A 24814-nucleotide genomic window follows, 5' to 3' on the forward strand; every position below is an offset into this window, starting at 1 on the left:
CACGTTGGCAGACGTCGTAGTCCGACTGCTTCCTGCCCTCAGGCCTGAAGAAACCGGGCTTACAAAGATGGCAGTTGACGCCCATGGTGTTGTGCTGGCAGTTCTGGCAGACTCCGCCGCCTTCCATGTTACCGTTGATGTCCATGGATCCCCTGGAGAGGGCGACCTCCTCGTCGTAGATGCACTCGTTGGAGTGGCTGTGGCAGTTGCAACCTGGAAATGGAGTGGACAAGAAATGTTGCCATTACATGGTAACAAGAAACACAGGTGAAACATCTATGTAACAGTATACAATTATCTATAAAAGGGGAACTGTTATAACATGCTAATCCATCAAAGATATTTTGGCACTCTTTGTGCTAAAAAGGATACAGTAATCTGGTTAGGACAGTGCTTTTCTTGAGAACTGCAGTATTCTTGGAAAATGCAGACCACTGTTGGGTTAGAGTCCAGGTAAGTGTTTCATAAAGCTGTTCGTAAGTTAAGAACAACTGGTGAACCTTTCTTACGAGCAAAATTATCACCAATGATTAATGGTGAATGTCATTTACCACAAGAAAGGACCACCAGGGGCCCGTTGCATAAAACTTTTTACCTGAGAAAATTCAGGTTGTTTTTACCGGAGTTTTTGCCCTGTGTTAAAGTCGATGGCAGAAATCAGACTAACCTTAGTTTTCAGATTTTACCAGAGTTTTCTCAGGTAAAAATATTTATGCAACAGGCCCCAGGTTTATATTTAGCAATCAAATGCAGAAGTCCTATGATGGCAAAGTTAATGTAACCTAGGCTAGGCATACATTATGGTTTACATGAAGCTGACTCACGTTCACATACGAAGGGGTTGCTGTAGGAAGACGTCCTCCAGGCCTTCTGCACGTAACCGGGACAGCACGTCTCGCACTCCGACCCGCAGGTGTTGTGCTCACAGCGACACACCTGCTTGTTGCTACCGTCATTGGCCGGCAGGTCACAGTAGGTGGCATGGCCGTTACATGCACAGCGCCCACCAATGGTGATGTCTTTGATACTGTAGAAGTACTAGAAAGATCAGAACAGAGAGCAAAGGTGGATTATACCACTTAATAATTTCTCATACAACAGCCAAACAAACAACCAAACCAATCAAGGGTCGTGTGGTCTAGTGGTTAGAACATTGGATTCATAATCACAAGGTTGTGAATTCAATTCCCAACTCTTGTCTCCACTTTGATAAGTAATATCTGTCATCTATACTGTCAGCCACTACATGTTTGACTGATTGTCCGAGATGTAAAATGTTTCCAATAGGTAATTGGGCAAGGCTCCACATTAACTTTTTTGGTGGTGGCCCATTCGGGCCACCAAAACCTTCAAATAATTTTTTTTGGTGGCCCATTAGTAAAGTTTGGTGGCCCGAAAAATATAAAGAAAAACATTAATTAAAAATATAAAGAAAAACAAACTGAAATATTCTGCAGTCACTACCACGTACCACTATTCTTTGTACATCTTGTATGTAAATCGTGCTTGCTGTTATTTTACTTTGCTTATTTTGTGGTAATATATAAATTGTTCTATCATTGTGAATATGAAATGATTGAAAGAGAATAAAAGAATTGTATTGTTCCCAGGTTGTGTGGACTTAATATCCGTATAGATCGACACACACTCATAATGGTAAAGTAAATAAATAGTGCATATAGCAAACTCAGATTGATTTACAAAACAATGATTTTTCCTTCCTTTTTGATCGTAAAACCTAGATTATGCAGGCCCCAAATCCAGTTTATTTTCTCTTTTCCAGCATATTATAGCAGGAGAAAATCACAGAAAATATGCTGCAGAATTAGAACAATGTATAAAAGGGGGAAATAAACAAAAATAATTTTTAGAATAGTATATTGAAAAAAAAAATTGTAAAAATGAATAAGTGAAATAAGACAAATAAAAAAATGAAGTAAGAAAAAACAAAGAACAGGAAAAAAATTGAGAAAAAAACAAAAGAAAATGTAAGAAAAATGAATAAGACAAAATTATCAGAAAAAATGGGGGAAATTATTATTATTATTCAGTAGAAACATGTTCTTTAATCAGGCATATTCAATGGGAAGGGGTATAAATGGTTTAATCACTGTAAAAAAAATGACAGAAAAAAATAAATGGCAAGTTATCTGGAAAAAACAGTGAGAAAATTCCTTCCCTATATTTGACAAAATGATGGAAAAATTCACATTTCATATCAATAAAATGCCTTCCCAAAGTATTTACTTCCTTAAGAGTGGTTTAAGAAGTCATTTATAAACAAGAAAGAAAGAAGCTGTCTATTCAAGACAGCTTCGAAAATAAACCAAATATCAACATACATATAAATGCACATGTGGGACTGTGATGTACTCACCTATGTGTTTTATGTGTATTAATGCATTTGGAAATCGGTCTTTTTGAGTCAAAAGAGAGGTCATAATTCCTCCTTTTAATGCTTGCAAATTATCAGGTTTCAGTAATATGGACTGTAGAAGGGCATTTCATTGGTGTAAAATTTGACTTTGACGTAGATTTTCAGAGTTCAAGGGAAGATTTCTTAGCAGTAACATTTCGCATCGCAGCTCCCTGAGTCTGAATAGTCTGCTAGCGCACAGCCAGCTGCAGTGGTTTCACGCATGCAAAGCTAAGCAAGACAGCCGGCTGAATAATAGTTAGGGGAAGGCGGGGTAAGTTGAGCATAGGGGCAAGTTGAGCCACCAGCCCCAGGCCAATAATGAATGAGTCAGACATTGTGGTGGTGTCATGTATTGATGACCCATAGCATAACCCCTAACCCCACCATATTGTTTTCAACTTTGAAACAAAAAGTAGTTTTTTAGAGGGAAAAATATGAATTTCATCAAAAAAGTAAAAAAAGTGTGAAATAGATAAGTGCTTTATAAACACACACGTCTTTAAATATAATAAAGACATGATAACAACATTATTAGTCCAGGTATGGATCTTCATTCTTGTCATAGTCTTTTATATGATGGATGCATAATAAATGTGTGGATACAAAATTATCGCACTGAGTTCGAACTGGGGTAAGTTGAGCCAAACAGCATGGGGCAAGTTGAGCCATGGTAATTCCTATGGTAATGTATCTTAAAAAACAAACAAACCATAAAAATCGATTGAAATGCTGGCTGAAAGGAGTAAATTTACATGGCTGCTCTTTTCCTTTTAAAGGATGTTAGTATTTATAGAGAATTAGCAAATGAAAAGACTTTAAACAAAAAATTGACATGCTGGTTCTCCCTTCATACATTTTGTACATAAGTTTTTGTGGCTCAACTTACCCCAGAAGGTGGCTCAAACTTACCCCATATATGGGGCAAGTTGAGCCATTTGACATCGTTTTTTTCAAAGGTCACGATGACTTTCAGTGTGGGGATAGAAAGTTATATATAGGTGGAAAATATTTCAGAAGAGTTAAATTTCAAGGCAAGGTACTTATTTCGACAAGATTATTAATCATATCAATTCTAACATGCAAAAAGCAAAAACTGTCACAACTTACCCCGCCTTCCCCTACTGTGTGCTAGCGGTAGGCCTACATACTGTCATGACTGTGCAATCTTTGTGTGTGTCTATTTGTGTGTAGATTAACAAAAAAGGCGCATGACGAATTGACTTGCAATTTGAACTGTAGAAAGTTGATAAATGCATGCAAAATCGGGAGAAAAATTGCGCTACTTTGAAAATTATTGGTTGCCCGATTCGGGCCACCAAAACTTAACATTTTTTTTCAATAATGGTTGCCCGAGATGATTCTTTGGTGGCCCCGGCCGCTAATGTCGAGTCTTGAATTGGGTATATACCAGCTGGGCGTTTACCAGCAAAAAGCTTTTCCGCCAAGTTCCTACAGGTGTTGCTACAACAGAAACATAAACTCCGAACCAACCTAAAGTCTGTCATTTGAAATAAAGTAATAGCGTTGGTCGGATTGGAGTCCATTTCATGGGTGTGACTGCAGAATAAGTGATGCAAGAGTCAGAACTTCTACTGTGCTTTATTCAATTTTCAAAGAAAAAAAAGAGAAAGATGAAAATTCCGGTTAATTTTCCCCTTTACCAACACACTTAACACCTGAACAATTTGAAATCTTAGCTGCGAACATGATTACTCCAAAAGAACCATGTTCCAAGCGATACTGTAGCAAACCATCTAATCCGTTTGCAATCAACAGGTTTAGTTGCTGAGATAAGGAAAAAGGACAAAAGTAACACCTACCCTTCGGGTGATGGTGGGGTCTTGGCGGGCGACGGCCATAAGATGACCAAGGAGCGTGTTGGTTCGGAGAAGCCTGATGCGGATGTGGGTGGCCGTGATCCACTCCTGGAGAGTAGAGGAATGGGGTGCTCCTGGACGGTTGTTCACCAGAGAAACCACGATCTAAAGCGAACGCAAACAAAAATGTGATCAAATTGAACAACTGAGCGTAAAACACCAGTTTTTTTATTGCCCTTTTGTGTTTATGTGTTCACCAGAGAAACCACAATCTAGTAGAGTGAATGCAAGCAGAAATGTGATCAAATTAAAAAACTGAACGTACAACAACAGGTTTTTATTGCCCTTTTGTGTTTAGGTGATGGGTTTGTCCGGTTAAATGTGTTTAAGCTCTTATTTTTACAGTACAAATATCAAATGAATTGATTTATTGAATTGTACATTGGCACTTTAAGTAGCATTTACACTACATTGTAATTTTAATGTACTTTATTTCATGTATATAAGGGTGGTTATTTCAACATTCCTTGTTATATTTTTATGATCACCCAGTTCTAATAATATCTGTATATTCTTGTTTTATTTCACAGTTTTCTTGTCTTCTCATTGTTGTACATTGAATTTGTCATCTATTATGTACTTTGTATTGATTTTAATTGGAATTGAATAAAACATAGAATTTACGAATTAAAATGAACTGAATCTACTAAAGCCAAGGTTATCATGCTGCACTGCTGCACTAGTTATAATGCTGCACTAGTTATAAAGTACATGTAAGTGGTAAATGCTACATAAGCAAGTATAATTATCATAAACATGAGTTAGTGCATATCAATGTGAAAGACAAAATCAAGTTTATGTCAATCCACACTAAGAGTGAAGAGAATTCAATCAAAAATGATTTGAAAGGTCAAGGTGCCATCAAGTTGATATCCACTCAATTTAATTGAGAGGTACATCAACATGGGGTGAGATGCCATCAAGTCATGTTAAATGCCATCACTTCCAAATCAGATAACAATCGAAGGTATATTAAAAATTGTGCCATCAAGTTTGCATTCATTCCTTTGCAAAATTGATTAAAGAATTAATCACAAAGTTATAAGATTCTAGAATCAATTGCAACTTCATAATTATGTCAAGTTTAAAGCTTGAGACAAAATTAATCTCATTTATTTATTTCAATTCAAATCAATTCAATCATTTTTTTTTCAAAATGCAAATTTTATGTCTGGATGCCTAAAAGCAAATCCTCAATAATGTTTGAGGAAAAAAAGTTTGTGGTTGTAAGCCCAACTTGAACCAAAAGGTGATACTATTGTCTTAAAGTTAAACTATGTTTGATTCTAATGTTTTTTACTATATAGTAGTTGTTGTATTTTACTATCCACTATTACATGAGTTCATTTTGTAAAGTCACATGGATCAGAAAGGAAGACCTTTTGGTTTGTAGTTTCTTTTCCCCCGGCATCCATGTGACTCTCCTTATCCTATTGTTTGTATGTGCTGTTTATGTTCGATTATGCTGAATAAAATAACAGGGTGCTACATTAGCACTTGCCCCGTTGCCTGGGGCAAGTAAAAGTTAGAGTTGGGCAAATGTTTTGAATTAAAGACAAAAACAGCTTGCCCGAATTGAGCAAGCAAATTTCTCACACTAGAATGACCAAAATTAGGGTCGATATGATATGATATTGACCCTAATTTGGGTCATGGCAGGCAAGATAAAAACACTTTTGAAAAAGAAATGCAATATCAATGTAGATCAATTCATGTCAAAAGAGAGAAAAAGGTCAATGGTTTATAAAACCGCAAAACTTTCTTTTAAAAAGGCTAAAAAAAATTTCAAGGATTTTTTCGGGCAATAATATAATTTTCGGCAAGTATATTCCAACTATTAAAAAATTTACTTGTGCAACTGGGCAAAGTGCTTCTAAAAAGTTATGTAGCACCCTGAATAATAATATTGATATCAAATAATGGTATGCATCCTACCTCTCCATCTTCCAAAGGAACAATATCAGAGTATCCGGCCGTACAGATCACGTCATCATCATTTTGAATCTCTTCAAGAGACTGCATACCAAATTCCGACTGACAGTCACTGGGGGTCTCGGCGAAGTACTGCCACGGTTCGTAAGTCTCCCCGTAATCGCGGGATCGCTCAAGGACGAACATTCCCGGTCGGGGTGAGTTGGCAAACTTGATCAGGACATAGGCAACCTGGTACAGCTGTAGGTATAAAAAAAAGAATGAGAAAAAGAAAAAAATATTTTAGACACTTTATCTTATACTGGTACTTCATCTGTTTATTATAGATATTGGCATATTCATATGATTCGTTTTAAACCAGGCCACCGGCGGTAGCTACACTGAGCTGTTGTAGTGGGCGTACGGTAAAGACAATTCACTGCAGAGTCAGTGCAAATTATAGGCAGTGTTTTTTATTGAAATGAAATCGATCGATGGCCAAAACTCTTGGATAATTTACCTGCTAAAAGGACTGAGGTATACATCGAGCATACTTCCAAAGTGAATGACTCGATGAAACCAAGTTTTAAAATTAGATCATCGCGGCGGGTATCGCAGCTTCGCAATGTCAGCCATTGTTCCACTGACTGTAGGCTCAAACATGATAGATGGCGCTGTCCGCATTGAGGCCTAAAGTTAGCTAGCAAGACATGTGTTGTTTTTCCCGCGAAGCAAAAAGAGAAACGTGATGAAATGTTTGCGCTGCACCCTGATTTACTGGAAATTATCATTCCTAAAGATCTTTTGGTGAGTTGGGTGAGATATTTTCATGAAAAATATGTTTGGTGTAGGGTGACTATGTTGGGAAATATATGTAATCAGAGTGGGTTTATGTAAAGGATTGAGTTTAGATTGAAATCTCATTTCATCACGTACCTGTACTAGATTTAAAAAAAAAAAAAAAAAAAAATCTCGGCAAGTGTGCGTCCGGATAATAGAGAGATCCGGATAAGGGGAGGCCGGATAAGAGAGGTCGGACTGTAGTGAGAACGGTCAAAGCGGTCTTGGAAGCGATCTTCCAAACCAGTTTGGAAAACCACCTCGCGATGTAGTTTTCAAGATCGCTTTGCCTCGTTAAACTGGTTTTAGCGTAAGTGAGGACACAACCGTTCTTCGAGAAGCGATCTTCGCACATTTTGAGCGCGCTACTCCACACAACAGGTGTAGAATGCCTATGCTGCGGTTTCGAATTTCGCGCGAAACCTGTCACCCCACTGAGAGCGTTTTCATAGCAACAAGAGCACTTTACGTGAAGTGATTTTGAAAACCACTTTCGTGTGATCAAGTGGGAACGCTAGCAAAGCGATCTTCCAAAGTGGTTTCCTGAATCGGTTTCCAGTAAAGTAGTTTTAGGAACGTAGTGAGAACCGCCTCTTAGAAGGAAAACTGTTTTGCAAGATTCAGTTGCATCCTATCACAAATCTGGCCAAACAGGTCTCATACCTTCCACGTTTCAGTTATTATATATCCATTCTTCCTAGTTCCCAGCACGATATGAAACAAATTCTCATACCATCATCAATGGGAAATAAAAATTGACAAGAACTTTATTTTTTATTATCCATACTATTTTCTTGTTCCTAGCAATAGAAAAATTGACCTCATAGTAATATATAATCATCATAAGAAGAGGGATGGAGAGATAGCAATAACATTTCAGATTATCTCCAAATTCGTAAAAATTGAAACAAAAACAATAAAAACAAAAGAAAAAGTGAGTGACATCATCGACTCTCTCATTTGGATGTAACTGACTCGTTCATATAACTATTTTGTTGAAAATAAGCGAAACTTTGAAATGTCAGAACTTTCTTATTTTACATCCGATTTTGATGAAATTTTCAGCATTGTGCTTGTCTGATTTTTCTCTATTGATTTAAATCAACATTTTTCTGAGGTGGACTTGACCTTTAAATAATGTTCAACAAAACTCCACATCACCCATCAAGGTACACTGTAGATGCATTTACATTACAGCAGCACAAAGAAGGGGAGGTGGCAATATCTCACCAGACTGGGATACTCCCAAAACTTATTTTTTTATTACCTTTTCTGCCATTTAAACCACACCTTCAAAATCTTGCCACTCCTAGGAAACAGAGTCCACAGTTGTGTGTGTATACTATATGACAAGAACAAAACTTTCCCATGGTAGCAGACAGTCACCCGATGACCTTTACAGTGCTACACAGATGGAGAGAAGGCAATATCTCACCAGTCTGGAATGTTGGAATGATCAGCTCTCTGTGGGTTCGGTGGGATACAAGGGTTTGTCTGTACCAGGGTTTGCACTGGGACTGACTTTACAAGCCTTACATTATACAAGCAGGACCTGGCCATTGTGTAGGCAATGGAGAAAAAAAAGTGAGCAAGGGAAGGTTTTGCCCCCATTACTATGCTTTTCATACTGTACAGTAACCATATGCGGTGCTGCACCAGCCCAAGTTTGCTCAATCTCAAGATTTTAGCCCGATCAGCCCTCTACGCGATTAATCTCCACCAGCGCAAGAAGAGATATTCAGGCATGAGCAAGGCATCGATGTATTATAGTCCGACACCGTGAATAAATAATCCTCAGTCGAATCTCGAGTGAGTCTGCACCTGTGAATTAGTGGGATAATTCGAAAACGCGCTAATGTGCAAATAATCCTAAGTTGATTTAGATTTGCAATCTCGAGATTAATCCAGCGAATTATCGCAAAGTTTAATATGCTCGAGATAGGCGATACCGTACTTCCAATGAGGACCAACTCCGTTTGTAACCCTCTTCAAGTGGGTCGAGTACTCCACTTTAATCTGGATGAAATAATCCTAGAATTATCATACTGCCCTCCAAAGTGGAGTAACTCCTTCTGAACTCTGGAGTAACTCCACTTCGGTTGTCAGTATGAAAGTGTATGAGAGGCCCAAGTCATCTATTCTTCAATGCATTTAAGGCCTAGATCTTATGACTGCCATACATATATAAACCTCATAAAATCAAAGAAAAGATCAAATATGAAAAAAATGTAATCTATTGAATGAGATGCAGAGCTTTTAATAGTATCCCAAAAAACATTTTGGACTGAAGTTGGAGACTATCCCACACACCGAAAACCAAACTAGTCTGGAATGTGAGTGCTTGACCTCAGGGGGTTCTAAAAGGTCATTTAAGGATAGGCTGGTCATATATTTGGGTGTCAACAATAGTAGTGTTGTTACTTTTGATCTGTAATTGCTGTATTAACACTAGTTCTGTCACAGAGGCAGGCTGGCAGGCCTATATGTATTACATCTTTAATCTGTTTATCAAGATTCTGAGAGCATGAAAAGGAAAGGAACAGAATTGTGGTATTTTATATTCATGTCTTATACGTATGGTCGAAAGATATTTTGAAATAAATATGATTTGAAGATAAATTTGTCTGCCTTTTTTTTACTGTTTGATGTAGAAACAATTTAACTCTTAACATGCCACGCACACTACTAACCCAACGCCACAGTGCTAATCCGATGCTAATCCCCCGTGCCAGCCACAAAACCCCCCTGTGCCACATTGATTTTGGGATAGCGAGTCGTATTCACTCCTTTCAATAGTCATAATTACAATTGCTTGTAACTCTCTAACGATTATTTTTTTCATAAAATATTGTGTTGTTAAGTTGTAGGAAATTTCATACCCCTTATAATGGTGTCCTCATTATATGGATTGGTTATTATCTTTACCACTAAAATATGAGTTGTATCAAGTAGTTCCATTTTGTGGAGTGTTTTGTATGGATCAAAAACCTAGGTCACTTCCCTCTCAGAGGCGGAGCCATATCTTGTAAAAAATGTAGAAATACTCGAAAAAGTCGAATGTAAACCGCGTGAGTAAGTTGATCTGTCAGAAAGCAGAGTTCGCACTGCACACAATAGTGCTAATTACGGCGTGCATGCGATGCGCAATACAATGCAAAACGGCGTAACAATGATTGTAATTCCGAATGTGCGCAGTCATGCACGAAGCAGGCGAGGGTAGGAAACAATGCAAGCACAAAGCAGTCAATAGTAGGCGTGCGAGCACGAGTGTGGCATGTTATAGTAGGATACGTAGGGTGCACGAAGCACTCAATGAGTTAATTGGTGCAGCATGCAGCAATTAAATCCTATGGAAGCAAACTTGAAATTCAAGCCTACATGTAGTTTATGTTTATGGGAAACTCCCCTACAGTGCATATATAGGGCCAACTTTACTGTAGAAGATAGTTAAGAAAAAATGCTCTTGAAAGCTTTGATATATAAGGTCAATAAATGTGAATTTTAAAAAGTATTACAACTTACATGTACCAATCTTACAGAAGCATAGGCCTACTTGGCAATTCAATCTTTCACTTTCAACCATTCGGGATTGTTTCTGTAATTGAGCCCCCCTCTCTCGTGTAATCTATTATCAGTTGTTTTTTTCCAGATAACTCTTGGAACATTCCCTTATACGCTTAGTAATCAGATATTATTAGACATTTAGGGAGGTTGAATTCTGAAAGTTTCAGCTGATTCCATGCTAGAGTAAAACATATCAAAAATACATTGCGATTTGGCCCCTTATCAAAATGTTCATGTAAAATTGTCAAATTTATTCAATAAAAACACATTAATTTCATATCCTTTACATCATTACTGTTAGGGCATAAATAATGAACTGTAATGGTGATTGGTGACATGCATTTTCTATTTTTTTTGGGGGGGGTCCAAACATAAGGCTTCATATGTTGTGTTTATGGAGTATCCTTTGTCATGCTGACCATGAAAATTGATTTAATGTCAATCAACCTGAACTGCAAATTGAATTTTATAGCAAAATAAGGAGGAGCATGCTCCCTGAAGGCCTATTCCTCCCCCTGTATACTTGCAAATTCCTCCATTATTATATGTTTGAAAAAAGATTTGCTACAAAACTTTGAAATTAATATAAATCAAACACCTTGGGTAAAGACTATACTACCACGCCTGGGTGCTCTTCAAAACTTTTTATTACATGCCAGTGCCTCCCACACATGCACACACAAATACCAGGGGCCTATATACACACACTATACCTGAATGCATGTGTGTGTCGATTGTGTGTATGTATACTAGGCATGGCAGTGCATGCATACAACCCTCCCATACAAAATATACATAGTGACAACAGGCATAAGATCTTAGTACGAGGACAGTTTCGAGCATAAATTGGAGGATAAAATTGGTAAGTTTGAGATTTGAAGACTGGCAAAATCAGTTAGAAACTACTCCAGCTCTTCAGTAATATATCATAGAAAAGGGTAATGTGAATATTTACTGCTCATAAAAAGAAGATAGTTAAATATTTTGCATATTGGCTCATTCGGAGTGAAATAATCACATTCTCAGTGCTAATGTTAGGATTGTAGTACTAAGATCGTATGCACAATGCATGTGAAGCTGGGAATTGTGTGTGTGGAGTGTGCATACATGTATGTCAAAATGACGATGCATAGAAGTACAACTTGTATGCCTGGTGCGCTGTGGAAGTGTAACCTTCTGAGCTGCATGGGGGGGGGGGGGAGTGGGGCAGGGGTTTGAATGGACAGGTACAGGAAGTGGTATACTTGGTTCTACTGCCTTTAACTGGATAACCTCACTATAAATTTTACCAACATAAACACTCAATTGTAGGTCTAGTCAAGATTTTCTAATTTTCAAATAGTTTTGATCGTAGGATCACCAGCAGAGTTTTTCAAGGGCAACGGGGGCCTAAATGGAAGTGGGAGTGAACTTGAACTTATCTTGGGTTGAATTAACTTAAAATTGCTTCATACAACAATGTACCATGGGCTGAAGTTCACTTAAGAATTAATCTCTAGAATTAGCCATTCAAAAAAGATTTAATTTCACCCACAGATTAAAGTGTTTCAGAAAATTCTCCACTTTAACCCACAGTTACACTTGATGCAATTACATAAAATGTAAATTAGATAACAAGCAGTTAAATCTAATAGCCCATTGCATAGAGTTGTAGCCAAAATTGTTTAATTACATGTGTATCAATCTGAGCGGAAAGACATACAATGTAGTAGGGAGAAAGTCTGGATTAATTAAAAATAAAAATATGATTACTTTCTTTGTCAAAACTACAATTTTCCACATTGTTTTTATTTCTTTTAGATCCTAGTGGAGTTGAATGAACATCACCATGCCTCCAAAAGTGTCCAGGAAAGCAAACTACAGCCTCCCCGAGAGCCGCTTCCTCGTGGAAAAGTTCAAAACGCATGCCGCATACTTCGAAAGCAACTGGAACAACGGCTCCCGCTTCGAGAAGACTGAAGTCTGGCAGGATATCTATGACCAATACCGGGAGCAGTTCCCGCACATGGACCGGACCGCCCTCGACATCCGTCGGAAGCTGATCAAGCTCCGAAGCGAGGCGAAGATGATCATGCAGCGGGAGCAACTGAAGGCACAGGGGGCCAACATCCACGAGCTCCTTTCCGACAGGACGATGAAGCTGGCTGTGTCTCCAGGCCACAGGATGATGATTAAAGCCATGATGGGTGAAGAGGATTGGTCCGCGGAAAACGGAGACTTCGTGGAATACGAGGTGGAGTTTGATGACGATGCTGAGAATAACATCGACTTGGAGTATGTCACAGATGGCGATCAGGAAGGTAAGAGCTTCTTGAATCTTGACTATACACTTTGAAGGCTATGCTGACAGAAACCCCCACCCCTCCCCCACATAAAAAAATGGGGAGCAATTCATGAAGCTCCATGCCCAAGATTTTTACAGGAATATTTGCTCTCAAAGATATATAGACATGGCTTTTGACTAGAACCACACTCGCACTAAAAAAACATCATTTACACAGGTCCCAGATACTGGAATGGTATTCACCAAAGCCTTAAACAAAATAGAAATATAAACACCTTCAAAAAACACCTAAAACTCTCATTCCTTAATGAGTACAATGTATGACACACATGAACTGCTTTATCTTTTCCACGATACTTGCCTCTCGACCCTATTTCTCTTTCCCCTCCCCTTTCCCTTTTCTGCTGGACACATAATCGTTTCATTTTGTTTTATTTTGTTTTTTCCCCCAGTTTTTTAATATTCCCTTCTCCCCCTAACCTATGTAGTTACTGCCCCCTTTTCTTTCCTTGTTATTCAAACCTATTTTGCCGTTCTTCATATATGGTCTAGATTGTCTTACTTTACTTTTAATTACTATAAATTTATCCTAAGGGACCTACAATGACAAGCTTCACTTTTTTATAAGTCCCTCATTTTCATTTTCACATGCTAACTGTAATCTATAATTTGTCTAATCATCAAAATGCATCTGGAACAAAAAGAAGTGTATATATTCCATCTATTTCCTACGAATTTGTTAACTAATTATTGAAGTATTCTTATGACACTTATTTATTGAAGTATTCTTATGACACTGTTTTATACATTCATACATATGTTTGTTTTGTTTATTATCAGAAAATGGAACTGAAATAAACTAAACCGAAACTGAAACTGATTGCTTTTCAAATTTTCAGTCAAAATTACCTAAAAGACACTTCATGAAACACCAGAAAAAGAAAGATGAAAGAATAACTGCAACAGAAATTTACGTAAAGACACACCAGCAATTAAACCTTGGGAACGGGGAAGAGCAATATACCAAACACATTTCCTATCTGTTTAGAAATAAAACTGATAAAAATACAGACAGGAAATTCTTTATGATGGAAATGTCTAGACTTGCAAGAAACTTGTGCCGAGAAAAGCTTTGTTTCTATTCTAATATGAACATGTACAACCTTCCATTTTATCTGTAAAATTTAACTGCTCTAAGCCAGGATTAAAGTTATTGTTTAACATTGGTTTGACTTTTAAAAAATCTGAGCTAGAAGGTCACACTTGTAACCTGTGTCTGTGATAAGTTACAAAAATAGAACCCAGAAAAAATTGCGTTCGAAAATAATTATTTAGTGCTTCAAAAATTGAAATATAGAGTGACCGGAAACACCATCTTAATTTCATCCCATACACTTATGTGTACTATTTAGGCGTCTATAAGACGCCTATTTACAAAAATCGGGGTTTGCCTTGTAGTTTTTGCTTTTCATTCTCAATAATGGTTGTTTTCAGGGTTTATTAGTTCTAATACATTCACTCGTACACATGTTTCATCTTGGTTTGAGAATTTTTTAAATCGGCTGCTCACAAAGTTAAACGATACCTTTAATCTAATGAACAGGCTCATGTAATGAGCAAATAAATGGCAATTAATAATTATAAAATGTTTTTACGTCATGTTTTTTTCTGTTCTTGCTTCTGCAGCATCTGGTAGCACGAATCCAGAGAAGATCATCAAGAAGCTCTTCCTCCCTGGAGCCAACCCTATATCCATGGCATCAACAACTCAGAAGCACAGCTCCATCAAACACCACGACTATAGTTGCCCTGAGCCATCATCGAAGAAGAGAAAGCAGCACCATGTTAACGAGGCGCCCGCTTCCTCGAATCCAACCTCTGATGTCTTGCTGGAACTTCAGAAGCAGAAGCTGAAGATGGAGCGGAGGAACTTGTCTGTCGAGTGGGAGAACCTTCACCTGATGCAGAGGAAACTGAAACTGGAGGTCAGGCTCCTGGAACACCAGGTGGCTGAAATAGAAGGATCCAGCGGAGGCCAGGCGAAGAAGCTGTTCCAGAGAAGTGATGGAAGCGTGAAAAGCCATGGGGATGTCATAGGAACAGTAGATGAGGAAGAGACAATTGCCGAGGGTGATGAGGGTAGCAGTGTACAGGAAAACGGACAGGAGAATGGACAAGAAGTTGAGCAGGAAACACAAGTGCCTGATGAAGAAGCCAACTGACTTGTTTGAACTACTAATAGGAAAGATCATTTTGAACTGACTGCTTGATAAAAATACATTCCAAATGATGCTATGATATGGCAAAGTATTGCCCTGATGTTATTACTAAAAGAAAACGGTTAATGAATATTAAGATGTGATGACATAACCTGAAGTTGGATAAATAATCTTTGTAGGTTATCAATCTTACTTTTAACAGGTTTCTAGTTCATTCGTTGTTGAACATGATTTAGCTCGTGAACAGAAAATTGAGAGCAGATAATTTGGCACAAAAAGAGCTTTATCAAATATGCCCTAGCCCTACTACCGGGAAAGTTGATACAGTGTACTGTAATTGCAAAGTCAAATGTTCCTTCTTTTTTTAAGAGTTGTGTATAAATTTCATTCTATCAAAAATCTAATCACTTGTCAATTGTGTGGTCTTTAAAACTGTGACAACTAACAAGGTAAATTGCCTGGGTTTATCAATCATTTACAAAAAAAATAGAAGAACATGGGAAGGGTTTTACATGGAGGAACAAATGAAGTGGAGCTGATTGCCTTTATTCCAGACATGGGCATACAGACTTATACTCCTTTCATAAACCTATCCTCCAATTAGCCGCCTAAGAGTAATGCGGATAATTCAATAAAAATTGCGTTCACAAACTCCGAAAATAAGCTGCATTATTTTTACGAGCGCCCGTCCTGAAAAAGGCGGATAATCGTCATGACAACTGGACATGCCCCCTCCGATGCGGTTGTGTTGGAAAAGGGTGACCTTGTGACCGCACCATGGCAATTATCCGCATTATTTGGAAATGCGTTCATAAACTCAAAATCTTGTCCCGATGCTGCTATTATGCGGATAATAGCAGCATCAAAATAATGCGGATAACTCTGGTCCTCCTCCATTTTTACGACCAAATTATGCTGCTATTAGCCGCATAATTGGGTTTATGAAAGGGGTATTAGCCTGCCCATTTCATCAGGAGCCTGTTTCATACAACTTGTTACCATTACAAATTTCCATTAACATTCAAAAGCTACTGAAATCCTTCCATTGATTGGCTGATGGCAGATTTGTTATAAAAATTTTGTATTTGTTTTTTATAACAAGTCTTTACGAAATGAAACCCAGGTCTCAATTATAAATATAAAGTCAAATGTGAAGTTCAAATTCACATCCATTTGGTTTCTATGAAAGAAATTTAAAAAAAATCAGTTATCAACTTCTACCTGTATCTAGTATTACATATAAAATTTGTCATAATAGTTTGAACTAACATGTATGAACATAGGCTACATATGATGCATGTTTCTGGAACTGTATTCAATCAAGTTCATTTTTTTGCCATCAGAAACACTTCACCTAATGACATTTCCCATTCTGGTGACTGTTCAAACTGCACATGTACACGTAGACCTCACCATAATATCTGGTCATTATGGGTATATTGTAGTTGTTGTTTCGGAGTACAGGAAGTCTGGTAGCCAAATGTTGATTATAGCTTGGTAAATTGGCAGCACCCCTGCTTGGGGGTTACTCATACAAACTATTACCTGCACTTTTGTTTGAGGTCACTGCTGATGGGTCATGATAGAGGCCAGGTTTTTGTTTTCATCAGCCCCCCCCCCCCCTCTCTCGCTAAAAACAAGCTTCTTACTTTATCCCCAGTCCTTACATGATCAGCTTTGCTCAAGTTCATTGCATTTAAAGAAAATCCATCATCTTACAAACTGGAAATCCTATTTTGATGGTGGTATATGGCCTTATTCATAGAGTATGTAAATTTTTTCCTCCAAAGTCCAATAATGCCCCCACCCCCAAAAAAAAAAAAAAAATCTGATTGGAATTTTATTTCAAGATCAATCCTACATACATGTACGCCCTACAGTATGAAATATTTTGCTAGTTTCATTTTCATTTGGGGGGCAGAGTTAGAGGGGGCAAGGGGAGGGAACTGCGTCACTGCCCTGGTGCTCCCACCCCTGCCCCCCCACAACCCTATCCAGCCAGTGATAATTACAAGAGATGAGAGGGAAAAGGAGGCGAAAATTCTATGAAAGATAAAGAGAGAAAGAGGAGGAAAGTAGAGTTTAGATAAAAAGAATGCCACCTCATGTTTTGGTGAGCCCCCCCCCAACCAATAAAAAATAACATGGCAATACCCTTTATATTTGTTTATTACATGATTAACATAGTACGTTAAATCAGTATTTTTGAAAACTTTGGGCTGGTGTAAACAGGTCTACATTGTCAGTATACAGCCAAGTTTTATATTGTCGGTGACAAAGACACCTTGTACCCATGAATCACAAAAGACAGGGTATAGTGGGGACGATTTAATTCGAGGGGATTTAGCTTGCATGTGTTGTAACATGTTCAAGTCAAAAGGCTAAATTCATACCCCTTTCATAAACCCCTTTCATAAACCCCATTAAAATGAATTAGGCGGCTAATAGCAGCATAATTTGGTCGTAAAATTGGAGGAGGACAAGAGTTATCCGCATTACTCTGATGCTGCTATTATCCGCATAATAGCAGCATCGGGACAAGATTTTGAGTTTATGAACGCATTTCCAAATAATGCGGATAATTGCCATGGTGCGGTCACAAGGTCACCCTTTTCCAACACAACCGCATCGGAGGGGGCGTGTCCAGTTGTCATGGCGATTATCCGCCTTTTTCAGGACGGGCGCTCGTAAAAATAATGCGACTTATTTTCGGAGTTTATGAACGCAATTTTTATTGAATTATCCGCATTACTCTTAGGCGGCTAATTGGAGGATAGGTTTATGAAAAGGGTATCAGTGATGGAAAGGCCTGTCTTGTTCGGTCTGCGCTTACATACTACTTTCGGCTGTTTGACCCATCGGTTTATGGTTTTGTAAGCATAGATTATGGATTAACATCATACATGTAGGCATTGACACGAAAGTGATCAATATTAAGCAGATCTCCTTGCATTTAACTTTTAGTTTATCTTTGACTTTGAGCGAGTGAATCTTTCATCTCCGTTCAACATTTTACTTTGAAATGATTGTGTGGGATTCTGCCAAATAAGGAGTACAGTACATGTATTTTTTCTTAATAAGAGGGCCTATATGTTACAAGTCTTTAATAGCCATTTATATAGACTTGGTGGAGTCTGGAGATACGATCCCTTCAGCAGGCTTAGAAAAGATAAACTTTCCACACATTTATAATGCTATAAACACTAAAAATAAAGTTTGAAGACATAATGAAAGGGTGAAAAATCCCCCAAATCATAGACTGCAGGTTGACATTCAGAAAACTAGCATGTACTAAGATCCATGATTTTACCAAATAGGCTTGCCAACTTCATCTCCAATCTGTCATGAGTAACCAGTAATTAAAGGTAAATGCTAGTTTTGGTAACGATATCAAAATGAGTTCGTACAGAATCCAATGAAATGACCACCAAAGTGTCTGTTTGTAATAACTAAAACGCATGTGCCACAGGATTCTGGAAGAAATTGTGTAATTGCTGAGAAATCAGCAAATAAGCACAGGATTCGGGTAGAGCGTTCGGGCCCGACGCTCTTAGCAGTAATTATACATTGTCCCACGTGCGCTTATCTGTGTTGGGGATCTTCGGTGTGAACATTTTTCAGCGTAGATTCAAGATTTCACAAAGTTCAGTTAATGTAACTGTACCAGATCTAGATCCTCGATGATATACTGACAATTAAGCCTTGTTTTACAGACTTTCTCATGAAATCAGTGTTTACTGCAACTACTGGAATTTCTCTTTAAAATAAAAAATTGTAAAAAAATATACTGAAAAAAATACATATTTGTTAAATACAGGTGTACTACCATCGTCAGTAACAAAATAATCCAATATTTCATGGCTTAAAAATGAATATAACTTATTTTGTCTGTTATAACACCTTCTTTCAACATATAGGTACATATTCCGCTACCCAGAATTGTATTTTTTGGTTTAGAGATTGAAAATATTCTCACACCACTCTATCACAACAGAATATATACCGGTAAACCACAGACAGTTTGATATATAAACAGGACAATATGGCTTGGTTTCAATTGTTTGGGACTAGCCTCCTTCCTTCCTTTCCCTGGCTACTTTTTAAAACCAAGGTGAAACCAGACTTGTCAATCTGTGGCTATACAGATCTTGTGAACGCAATGCCAACAGTTGAATAATATTGTAATGGAGATTTTCAAAGTATTTTACGATTACAGACCTACAAAAGTAACTGACTCAAATTTGTACATACGTGAGAGGTACATATTTTTTAAATAAATTTCAATGAAACTTTTGTTTCTTGGGTCTCATGAATCCAATCTTCATTTTGGCAAAAAAAATTCAATTCCATCAAATTCTAATAATAAGTGAAAATTTCTTAGCATTTCAATACACTGTGCTGGCTAAGGAGGTAAAAAGAAGATAGTTCTAGAAAATACAAAATGGGTCCGGAGAAAAGTTACACAACCAATAAACTTTTTCACCATTAATAGTACTTCATACTGGTGGAAGTAAATCCCACCCATTTTAAGCCAGATCTAGGACCTCTTTTAAGCCCTTTTGTGCAAATTTCTACATTCCTTGCCCCTATTTCTATGGACAATTTTCAACAGATCATCCCTTTGTCAAAGAGGTGCTTCAACCACAGAGGTTGTTCAGTGAAGCCTGAATCCCTTGTACAATGCTTCACCTACTGGGAACAAAGGACCTGAACTGGGGCTGACTACAGTACTTGAGTTTTCTGTAGGATTCATAGGAAAGGTGGGATATGTCACTTCAGGCTTACAGACCAAAAACAAGAACCAGTAAGTAGGTCCGCATAAATGTAGGATAATATCCTGTGTTTGAGTGCATAACTGCATACAGCTTTTACAAAATGAAGACAAAGGCCTAAGAATAAGTAATCAATAGCTTCCCAATTCCAAAGCAATATCTGACAATGTAGTGATGTACATGTATCTATAGTACACTAGCTGCAAATCTTGAATGTATATTTTAGCACAACAATCATGGGGGAAAAGGAAAATATCAAACAAGTTTGTAAGTGAACAGTTTAATAACAGAAATAAAAACCACCAATACTACATTATGCCATGCAATTACTACAAGTAGCTTTTGTCTGAGTTGTTATTCTAGGATTCTCTTCTAAAACTATGAGAATTCCGTGATTTTCGGGGCCAGTTCAAATTCTCAAATTTTCCTCTTTTTATCACTCCTTTTATACTTTATAATCTTTATCCAGATTTATTTTCTGAAGTGACTACACTGTCAATATATCAAGTTTTCATCTCTTCAACCTTTGCCAAATTAAGTCAGTAGCTCTACAGGACACTGAAACACAATATTGACACTTTTTGACAGGTAACAGTTTTCTATTCTAAGGCTGATTAACTTAGTATTTCCTGTTCACAGTCCATCATCAAAAATCTTCCATGAAAATATCATTGAATTTTTAAAAGAAATTGCTCAGAAGTTCAAGGAAAGTTGTAGACACTACGCCTAGTAGACACACAGCACGACCTTGTAACAAAATCAAAATGTAATGCTTTTACTAAGTTCAATCATTTTTTCCTCAATTTTCTTTCCCCAAATACATGCACAGAAAAAATCTAAGAAATCAATTTAGGATTAATTTCCAATATTACGATTGACGTCTTTAGAAGTTCTATTATTTTTTCCCTCAAACATTGTTTGTTGTTTTTTTTTTACCATAGAAATTACCATGGCTAAACTTGGGTCATCAATACATGACACCACCACAATGTCTAATTCATTATTGGCCTGGGGCTGGTGGCTCAACTTGCCCCTATGCTCAACTTACCCCGCCTTCCCCTAAACAACGTAGTATATGAAATACCAGGATTGCTAAAAAAAGTTAAAAACTTGTAAACAAGCAACCCTCGACATAAAAATAATGAAAAACAATGAGAATACAATTACATTAGATATAAAAAATGTATATATAACAAATAACGATAGAAATATAACAATAAAGTCATAATATTACATAGGTTATGTAGATTCGAATCAGTGATAGGTCAATACGCCATCACGTGACCATAGCTGCGAGGATTGCATTTGTTATATTCTAGGTTTTGACGTCACTTTAGGGAATATACTGCGTTGTATTTTCAATTGCGGCGTTATATTCACTAAGGTGACGTCACTCGCTGCATACAAGTTGCGTACCAAGGTAGTTTATATGATGTACGCGCTAATGTTAACGCGTCGATTGCATGAAGAACGCGCTTGATGTATTTTCCAAAAAAAATCTATTATGACGTAGATGGATCAGAGCTGTAGCAAGAATTTCGGGTTTGAGCCAGATGATGAATGCAATTTCTGATGGCGAATCCATAATATAACAGATCTTCTTTGCCTGGTCTATCGTTTTAATAAATAACATTTCAACTCCCCTCCGAAGCTATATTTTTCCCTCAGCGCTGCGCGCTTCGGGCAAAATATAATCCCTTGGGAAAAATATAACTCCGTCGGGGAGAGGAAATGTTATATTCAAACTCTAGGTAGGCAATATCTGTATAATATCAACTAATCAGACTGAAGGATTTGAGAAGCTCTGAACTGTGATCTGCAAAAATGTTAATAATCATAACAAGTTTGATGAACAGGCCCGGTAAGTCTTTACTTGGCATGATTTTCTATTGAACCTCATAGTAACATATTCAAAAATAACACAAGGTGAGAGATTGGTAATCTTGTTGTCATCCTCCTCTTTTGTATCCTTTGATTACTTTCTTTCTTTTTCTTTATCTTCTTCTCCCCCCCCCCATGTGTCATTTTCTCATCCTTCCAACTTCAATTCCCTCCTTCTTCCTCATCGGTCATATTTGGCATCATCACCATCAATTTCATCTTCATGTTTTCATCACCCATCATCATCATCACCACCACCTTCATCACCATCAATTCATCATCACAATCATCGTCATCATCATACTCACCACCATCATCATCAACATTAATGATCCTAATAATCGTCATTAATCGTCATCTTCATCAATTCATCATCACCATCATTGCGATCGTTACCATCATCATAATCATCATCATCATCAATATCATTGTCACCATCATTATCATCATTACCATCAATCCATCATAATAATTATTGTCATTAATCATGATGATCTTCATCATCATCATCATCATCACCATCACCATCATTACCACCATCATCATAGACTCTAAATATTATCATCATTATTAATCATCATCATCAATATCATTGTTACCACCATCATTTATATCATTACCATCGTCATTGTCATTACCATCATAAATAATCATTATCATCATTAATCATGATCATCTTCATCATCACCATCATTACCACCATCATCATTCATCATGATCATAATCTTCATCATCATTCTCAGCTCATCACCATCACCATCATCAACATCCATTTATCTAAAGTGAAGTATAGTATCATCCACTTCAAGTCACTCTCTCCAATTTTAGAAGCTAGAAGTTACATTAAGATTCACACTAACATCGATTAATTTCAATTTTTTTTCCATACCTGGCCCAAACTGATGGTGACATTGACTTCGTTGTAGCTCATTCCTCTGGAAAGCGGAGGGCTCTGCCACCATTTTTCCGTCCCGTCGATAGCATATTCAATGGGATGAGCCTTTGCTGGGTCGCTGGGGTCACAGTTATCACAATACTGCCCTTGGATGATAACATGTTCGCCGGGTCTGTAGATGTCCGCCGTGTTTCCAGTAAGTTTGCAGTAAAGTTCCCCCTGTTCTCCGGGCGTGGCAAACCCTTCACCGCAGGTCGCAGTGGCTTCGATTTCTCGTCCACGGGCAATGTTGAAATATGGAGGATTTAATACTAATGTCTCGTTTTCATGGCTTGTCGCGGAAACGCAGCAAAAAGCCGCGAAAAGGAGCTTGACGATTAGCTCCAACGCCATTTTCGTGTCTCTCCTCCTCCGTTCTCTCGTGTGTACTGAACTTTGAGAATTCGGGCGCGGCCGATACCCCCGTTCGATTCGGCTCGGCACGGTGCATGCATGCAATCCGCCTTGTTATTCCGCGCAGCGCAGCTCAGGTCCACAATTAAAGTTTTGAGACTTCGAGGCGGTCATATTCTTAGCTCCAGGCGCTCGTAATCTTCATTCTCGTGTCAAGAATTCAAATACCTGGGACTTCTCTGGTGGAGAGATGAAGGGGGGGGGGACACTAGAGCAGGAGCATAGCCAGGGGGGCAGTTGGGCGGTCGCCCCACCCCAAACGCCCCTAAAAGGAAAAAAAAAAGAGAGGAAAAGAAAAAGCGATAGGAGAAAAGGGTAGAAAGGTATAGCTTTGTTGTTTTTTCCTTCTTTTTTGTAAAAAGAATAAAAACCTATAAAAACGTTGATCCTCTCTCTCATAAAAAAATCTGCTTCCACGCTCCGCGCGGGAAATATATCGAAAGCACCTTTCCCTTTTGTTTCCCACACCTTTTTTCTAACTCCGTTTTTCCCGTTCCCGGTTGTGGGAATCGTATATTCTTGCCAGAAATCATAAATTTTACATGGGTGCATAAGAGTATGAAAAGTATTTTTTTATTGCATTCACACAAAATGTCGGCTCTTCTGTTCGTCACTTCCCGACTCCCAAATGAAATTTCTTTCGCTTTTCAGCAAGTAATTATTGGCAAAGTATATCTGCTCTTAAATCAGTGCCGTGTATATATGCAAAAGTATATTACATCGCTGCACATTCATCTGTTATCCTCTTTTATGCCATTGAGTTAAAAATTTAATATCACTTAAGTTTCTTAATCAAATAAAAGGAAGCGCTTAATACGAGCGAAATTGCACAATTTTGTTTTTCTTCTGAAATAAATCACAAAGGTTTCCGTGCTTCGCGAGCATGGGAAAGGAAAATTAAGTCCTTCTTCTAGCTTGCATCAAATTTCTCATTTGAGCTCGTTTTTCCTCTTAACTCCTCTTAATCGAGTTATAGTATAAGAAATGTCAAACTTATATCATGTTAAAGTTTCAGAGAAATTTCTAGAATTCAGATCTTCAATGCCATTCGCGGGAAGGAATAGGGCCTAGTTCCTTTTAAGCTTATATACCCGTCTACTTCTCTGTTTTGCGACTTGAGTAAACTTGAGTTACGAAATTTATATCAAATCTGATGTGACCAAGGTAGGCATTTATACCACTTCTGATGTCAAGTTTTATAAAACGTTTTAGCTTCCGCGCTTCGCGCGGTATAGAAGAATTATTTCAAATTCTTCAATATCCGATATCTTCAAGCTCATTATTTCTTTCGAAAACAATTTTTTTTTTAATCACAGAAATTCAATTGAATTCGAGTTCATAAGGGTATACTAGAGATGCAAGAGACGCCTTCTTTTGACCCACCCCCCCCTCCGCGCGGGAGGCGCCTGGCTATACAAAGTTCCGGGTTCGATCCCGCGGCATCTATGCCCATGAGCAAGTCACTTAATCCACAGTGCTCTTTATCCTGCTCCCCCTTGAAGATCTATATTGAAACACTATATTATGGACCTACTATCGGTCCATGGTTGCGGATTCTATAGGGGAACATGATCCGGCCCTTGTCGTGCCCCCCCCCCCCCTTGAGAGGCTTAATTTAGAAATATGTCGTGCATTTTTTTTTCTTGTGAAATGTTTCCTAACTTAAATCACCAAAAATGCACCCTTTTCTGTTGAAAGG

The 24814-nt window shown here is 37.9% G+C and overlaps 2 protein-coding genes across 5 annotated transcripts in view; one reads left to right on the plus strand and one right to left on the minus strand.

The window, feature by feature from the left end:
• Nucleotides 1-23124, minus strand: part of LOC121430820 (laminin subunit alpha-like) — a 110891-nt gene extending 87767 nt beyond the window's left edge. For all 4 annotated transcript variants that reach the window (XM_041628232.1, XM_041628233.1, XM_041628231.1 and 1 more), the window contains exons 1-5: nucleotides 22657-23124; nucleotides 6232-6468; nucleotides 4240-4401; nucleotides 825-1038; nucleotides 4-213 (exon numbers count right to left, since the gene is read on the minus strand). In XM_041628232.1, coding sequence (XP_041484166.1) covers nucleotides 4-213; nucleotides 825-1038; nucleotides 4240-4401; nucleotides 6232-6468; nucleotides 22657-23055 — 1222 coding nt within the window. In that variant the 5' untranslated portion in view covers nucleotides 23056-23124. The remainder of the gene's footprint in view (nucleotides 1-3; nucleotides 214-824; nucleotides 1039-4239; nucleotides 4402-6231; nucleotides 6469-22656) is intronic.
• LOC121430821 lies at nucleotides 11344-15518 on the plus strand. The gene is made up of 3 exons (XM_041628234.1): nucleotides 11344-11473; nucleotides 12412-12911; nucleotides 14582-15518. The coding sequence occupies exons 2-3, from the start codon at nucleotides 12428-12430 to the stop codon at nucleotides 15115-15117; spliced, it is 1020 nt and encodes a 339-aa protein (XP_041484168.1). The 5' UTR covers nucleotides 11344-11473; nucleotides 12412-12427; the 3' UTR covers nucleotides 15118-15518.
• Nucleotides 23125-24814: the final 1690 nt, after the last annotated feature.

The sequence above is a fragment of the Lytechinus variegatus genome, chromosome 17 (assembly GCF_018143015.1).
Source record: "Lytechinus variegatus isolate NC3 chromosome 17, Lvar_3.0, whole genome shotgun sequence".
Taxonomy (NCBI): Eukaryota; Metazoa; Echinodermata; class Echinoidea; order Temnopleuroida; family Toxopneustidae; genus Lytechinus; species Lytechinus variegatus.